The 6,227-nt window shown below is 34.4% G+C and overlaps 2 protein-coding genes across 2 annotated transcripts; both read left to right on the top strand.

Moving 5' to 3' along the window:
* Window positions 1–3,038: 3,038 nt before the first annotated feature.
* On the top strand, window positions 3,039–3,509 carry LOC145053780 (uncharacterized). The gene has a single exon (XM_079001881.1). It carries the CDS (start codon window positions 3,039–3,041, stop codon window positions 3,507–3,509), a length of 471 nt encoding a protein of 156 aa, XP_078858007.1.
* Window positions 3,510–3,725: 216 nt separating this feature from the next.
* On the top strand, window positions 3,726–4,358 carry LOC145053770 (uncharacterized). Its single transcript, XM_079001870.1, has one exon. The coding sequence runs from the start codon at window positions 3,726–3,728 to the stop codon at window positions 4,356–4,358; it is 633 nt and encodes a 210-aa protein (XP_078857996.1).
* Window positions 4,359–6,227: the final 1,869 nt, after the last annotated feature.

Below are 6,227 nucleotides of genomic sequence, written 5' to 3'. Positions count from 1 at the left end.
ATATATATATATATATATATATATATATATATACGCATATGTATATATCATTAGAAAGGTATCGACGATGCGGTCATTATAAGACTAATGTTGAGTTCTTTCAACATTAGTTTAGTACAAATATCATTAAATCCATTTAAAATAGTATTATAGATGGGTGTTTAGTTGTTTATATAACTAAAAGGTCATTAAGTAATTATGGAGAGTAGTTTTGAAAATTCAATTAGTATAAATAAGAGCCTTGGGCTCTCATATTTCTTGCACCATTCTCTTGATTCAAGAGTCTTTCTCTCCTTATACCCCGAGCATTTCGGTCCCTCGTGATTCGACTTCTCTTTCTGTAGTTTAGTATAGTAGGGTGAGCGCTGAAGCGCTGCACAAATCTTTCTTACAAAGATTCAGCGACGAAGTTCTGCCCCTGGAGAGCCCGACTCCTAGCTAAAACCCCCTTCTAAGTAAGTTATGCTTACCTTATTTTAATGTAGCTTATATTTAAAATTTGTATTGTTATTATGAACTTATAATAAATATTTGAGCTATTATTATAACTTATATAAGTGTCGTTATAATATTATTTTTTTTAATTACTCGCGGTACGGGGAATTTGGTTTAAAGGGCCGCATAGGGCTGTTGGATTTCAGAAGTGCTATATGCCAAAATGGTCCTGCCCTCCGGTGTTTTATGTCTGGCTCCTGTCTGTACATAGTGGTTGGAAAATATTGTTTAACGCTTATATAATAATAATAATAATACTAAGACTAATAGTTGGTCACGGTAAATATTAGACTAAAATTTAGCAATAATAATGCTAGGTTTCGTCGAAGGAAAATAGAATCGTTAGAAGCAAGCGCTGCCCGATTTTGGAATCATCACTTTAACAAGTGAGTGCATAGTTACTTTCAGCTTACACATAGATATGAATTATTTTATATAAATTACGTGCTATGTGTGCATATTATCTGAATACTTGCTATCTATGCTGGATGAACGTTTTTATACATGTTTTCAATGATTTGAATTGTATATGTATTTTATATCTACAAAATTTTTTTGGGGTAAAACATGGGTAGATGTCATAGGTGATGTGTGATAAAATGATGAGAGGTCTCGATGTTGGTGTTGTTGATTCTGTCATCCAGCGGAGTATGGATGACGACCACGGACTCTTCTAGACAGTCCATTGGAACACTAGCAGGCTCGCAACCTGTAGGTGTTTGTGAACGATGTGTTCACCGGTGTACTCCATCCCCCACATGGTTGCCTTTAGGACATTTATTGCTGAGGCATCCCCTTAGCAGTAGTGTCCGTCCCGATAATGATCCTTAGGCTAGGTCCCTTATGATAGGTGTTTAGGGACGTAAAGTGAGGATAACGGGAACGGGTAATCGGGTTATTGTTGATTGATGAAATTAATAAACTTAATTATTGTGGGTTGAAAACCCTATGTGCTCACCAGGCTTCCAAGCCTGACCCACTCAGTTTTATGTATTACAGGTAGTGGCGCTTGAGCATAGATATGATGTTTGGACGAGGGATTACGAATATAGGCCTGTAGATATGAAATAATGTAGTAAGGCTTATATTGTACTGTTTATGCTTTTGATCTGTACGAACATGACATCCCAAGTCTTTTAATGAAATACATTTCTATGGAAATGCTTTTGATAAATCTTGATCATATTTTGTTTTGGGACAAATTCCGCAACACTTTTATTTAAAATGTTACTCTGATTTTTAAACAAAGCATAAACAAAATCGGTCTTTTCTGGCCGTGATTTTGGGGATGTCACAAAATCCGACAATCGGCTACCGAATACTCATACCAACGTACCAAAACAGTCTTCTCCTACCAAGGCTCATCCACTGAACTACTATCAGAAACCATCTGAACAATAAACTTTCAACAACTTGTTCTTTGACACAAAAAATTTAGGCCCGCTCAGAAGTCCTCAGACATCGAAAATCATAAGCCTCAGCTGCATTCCTTGTACCCCCTTTTTAACACTGAGTACCAGGCCTGATCTCGACCCAACAGTTGCACCTCCAGTGTCATCCGTTGCGTTATCCCCATTGTCTCCATGGTTTCCTTCTTACTATAACCACATCGGCCCAAGTTGTCACATAAGTAACGAAGTTCACTTAACCCAAAGCGAATGCTACTCTCCCAACTGAGGATCGACTCAACCCCGACCTCTGTCATCTGTTACTCATCGATCCATGCAACTTGCGATACTTCCCGTACCCTAGTACTGACCCACACAGGTCTAAGACATCAGATGGCAACAATACTCCTCAACATAGAACCCACCTCTGGATCCAGAATCTCATCTCACCTATCCAACGTACCACCTGAGCCAAACTCAAACCTGAGAGTTTGGTCCGACCCAGAGTTGCAACCACTCGTCCCAACGGAGCACTCAACTCAGAACTCATTCCCCACAACCCATGCGTACCTCACTTATCCCATTCTTTCGGATTGCAAGGACCACACCTTACAAAGAACATAGCGATTCCCCACACCTTACTCAGAACTCATTCCCCGCAACCCATGCATACCTCACTTATCCCATTATTTCGGATTGCGATGACCACACCTTACTCAGAACTCATTCCCCGCAACATAGCTTTCTAAAAATCAAAAAACATAAAAAAAAATTATGTTTTTGTGTATATTAAGGTAATTAACATAGTTTAAGGAAACATGTTTGGTTGGAAAACACATGTGTATCCATTATCTATTTCCGTCGGTACGCCTAAGGCTATACGGTGTGGCTGTAGTTTGGGACCGCGGTTTGTGCCACCTGGACTGTGCACACCGCCCTCATACCGCGGTTTTGGCCGCAGTGCGGTCCTTTAGTGCCGCGTTTTGTGATTGGTGGATGGAAGGATGGAAGGATTGACCGGGTTGTTGGGTAATTAATTTTTTTTTTGCTTTTTCTTTCCTATATATATACATATCAACTTCATTTGTTTTTCACAACACAATCTCTTCTCTCTCTCAATTTTTTTTTTAAAATAAAATTACCATTTTCTCAAAAATGTCATATTCTTCATCTTCTGAAGAATTTCAGACTATTTTTGATACCGCTATTGCGTGTGTTCAAATGGCGGAACAAACATACATCGTTGTATATAACAACGCAGCTGCAAGTTCTCAACGGAGAACACGAAGATATATTTGCAGAAAACATGAAGAAGCCAACCAACGTTTGGTGCAAGACTATTTTGCAGAGAATGCCATTTATCAAGGGTATTATTTTCGTAGGCGCTTCAGAATGTTCAAAGGTTTATTCGAACGTATAGTTGAAGATGTAACAAGGGAGTGCAATTTTTTCCAACAACGCTACGATGCTAGAGGTACACCCGGTTTCACTCCCTTACAAAAATGCACGGCCGCACTTCGTCAGTTAGCATATGGCATTCCGCCTGATGCGTTAGACGAAAGTTTTAGGATGTCTGCTAGGATCGCACGAGATGGTCTCCATTTTTTCTGCAAAACTGTGATTTAGTTTTATGGTCCAAAATATTTACGTAAGCCTACACGTAATGACATCCTGTAATTCCAAGATCATCATGCTAGTGTGCATGGGTTTCCTGGAATGCTAGGAAGCTTAAATTGTCTCCATCGGGCATGAGAAAATTACCCTACAACATATCATGGGCAATTTACCCGAGGTGATCATGGTCACCCAACGGTCATACTTAAAGCAGTTGCATCACAAAATATGTGGATTTGGCATGCTTTTTTTTTTGGTTCTCCTGGTTCAATTAACGACATCAACGTTCTTAATCGTTCACCAATATTTAACAACATATACGATAAATCTGCACCAGATTCTTCTTTTCAAGTGCATGGAACGCCATATAAATATGGTTATTATCTGGTCGATGGAATCTATCCTGAGTATGATGTGTTTGTTAAATCGTTTACAGCTCCACATGCTTCTAGACAAAAGAAATTCAAGATATCTCAAGAAAGAGCTAGGAAAGATGTTGAGCGTGCTTTTGGAGCTCTAAAGAAACGGTGGTTCATATTGAAAAAACCAGCAGCTTATTTAGGCGAGGAAAAACTTCAAGAAATCATGTATACATGTCTTATATTGCATAACATGATTATTAAAGACGAAGGGAGAGCAATATGTGCGTTTGACGAGGAAGAAACCATAATAGAGACACAACCAATAGAAATTGGTGGCGAAGAGTATATAAACAGGAGAGCAGAGATATGTTGCACTGAAACATTTCACAATTTTTGCAATGACTTGGTGGAACACATATACGGGGTTCAAAACATTAACCTTAGTTTGGATCCACCGGATGACCCCGAAGACAAGTTCTCGGAGAATGACTTTATGTAGTTTGTTTTAGTTATTTTATTTGTGTTTTTTAAGTTTCTAGGATTATTTAAATGTCATGTGTGTGGTTTTCGTGTTTTTTTTTTTTTTTGGTAATGCAATGTAATGTCTTTTTTATTTTTTATTTTCAAGTAGTGAAAAATTATGTTTTTTTATTAAAATATAAGTTTTATTAAATTAAAATAGTTAAAAAAAAAAAAGAAGTTTTATTAAATTAAAATAGTTAAAAAAAAAAACAAAAACAAAAAAAAAAAAGTGTGGCCCCCTCCCTTGGTGTGTCAAAAACCGATAAAAATGACATGACGCTTATGTGGTGGGGAAGGGAGTGCGATTTCGGTAGCACCACTCCCTCCAGCCTAATTGTTTTGCAGCAAAACAAATATATGGCTAGAATGATTCTTTTATTCTTAATCTTATTTTTTTTCTCAATTGAAAGCTCGTTGTTTGCATGTAATCCTATTATATACTTGTAAAATAATATTTTATCATTTGTCACATAAATGAAAAACAAAGTAACGAAAACTTAGAACCAAATGCATACAAAAACATCGGAATTTTCTGCATGGATACGATAAGATTCTCGTGTACAACATATAATTTTGTTCAAGGACAACAATATCTCCGAATATTTTCGATGTGTTAGTTCGTAAAATGACATTTATTTTTGTGTCATTGGAAGTTTGATTATATAAACAAGTTAAATACATATATTAACAACACTCAATTACTCTTTTAAGTAATTTTTATTAAAATCGCGTGTTTTAAATTTTGTTTATTTTATGGTTAATTAAACCTTTGTTTATTTTTCTAAAACAAAGTTTTTACAAGTACTTTAATCATAGAACTATGACAGAAAAAAAACGATTAAAATAAAAGAAATAATGATTAAACGTCAAAAAATCAACGTTAGTTACTAGATCACCCAAAATCACAAAAATATCTTAAAACCTAAGAAAACTAAAATAGATTGTTATTTACATAAACATTTGTTTTTTAAAGACAACATGCTAAATACAAAAATATATCAATAACCTTATATCTTTAAATATTATTAAAAAAAATTTATTATTAAAAAAGAAATTTTATGATATTATCTTAAATAATCTAAATCATTGATTGTATTTCAATCTTATTTTTTCCACACTTAGATCAAATTGTTGACATCATCTTTCCCATATGGAATGTATTAAATTCTAATAAATGTTTTCCAATCGTCAAACAATAATTTACATTCGTTGAAATGGAATGTATTTAATTCCAATAAAAGTTTTCTATATTTTAAATTTTGAATTTCCGGTTATGAAGATTTTAATACGGTCAATTTTAAAAGCATATTAATAACAAACTATTTCAATCAAGACATTAATATCAACCATTAATATAAATCCGTTTATATTAGTAAACCATTAATATAAATTCTATTTTTATTAGGAAATCAATAATACCGAAAAATCATATTCAAATTATCACATACATTTACGATTCATCCTTGAATCCGCGGCTCACACTTATTTTCAGTCGTTTATTTTCTTCAAACATTTTCCTACAACATCATTGTTATTGTTTATAACTTTCATCACCGTTCTCTGCTTCAAACATTCGCTCTTGAACACTAGAAGGTCAGTACCTACTTTCGTTTTTTATATTTTTTTCGATTATTTTTTTGTTCCTATATCAATTGTATGTGTTCATATATTTCGATTTTCTTTGTCACAAATTACATGAAATCAGTTAACTATTTTTCTAAAACTTTTCAAATAAACAGGAAAAAATATTACGTACCTTTAACAAAACAGAAATTAACTATCATGAGAAGTGACATTAATAACGGAAATGTTACTTTTATATATTAGAGATGATTATGATTTTTTT

The sequence above is a fragment of the Lactuca serriola genome, chromosome 1 (genome assembly GCF_051521515.1).
Source record: "Lactuca serriola cultivar US96UC23 chromosome 1, Lser_US96UC23_V15, whole genome shotgun sequence".
Lineage (NCBI taxonomy): Eukaryota > Viridiplantae > Streptophyta > Magnoliopsida > Asterales > Asteraceae > Lactuca > Lactuca serriola.
This window is presented reverse-complemented; position numbering and strand designations above follow the sequence as displayed.

What these genes read in the sequence shown, in the direction of transcription:
- LOC145053780 (XM_079001881.1), top strand. Translation starts at nt 3,039, where the DNA reads ATGTCATATTCTTCATCTTCTGAAGAATTTCAGACTATTTTTGATACC.
- LOC145053770 (XM_079001870.1), top strand. Translation starts at nt 3,726, where the DNA reads ATGTGGATTTGGCATGCTTTTTTTTTTGGTTCTCCTGGTTCAATTAAC.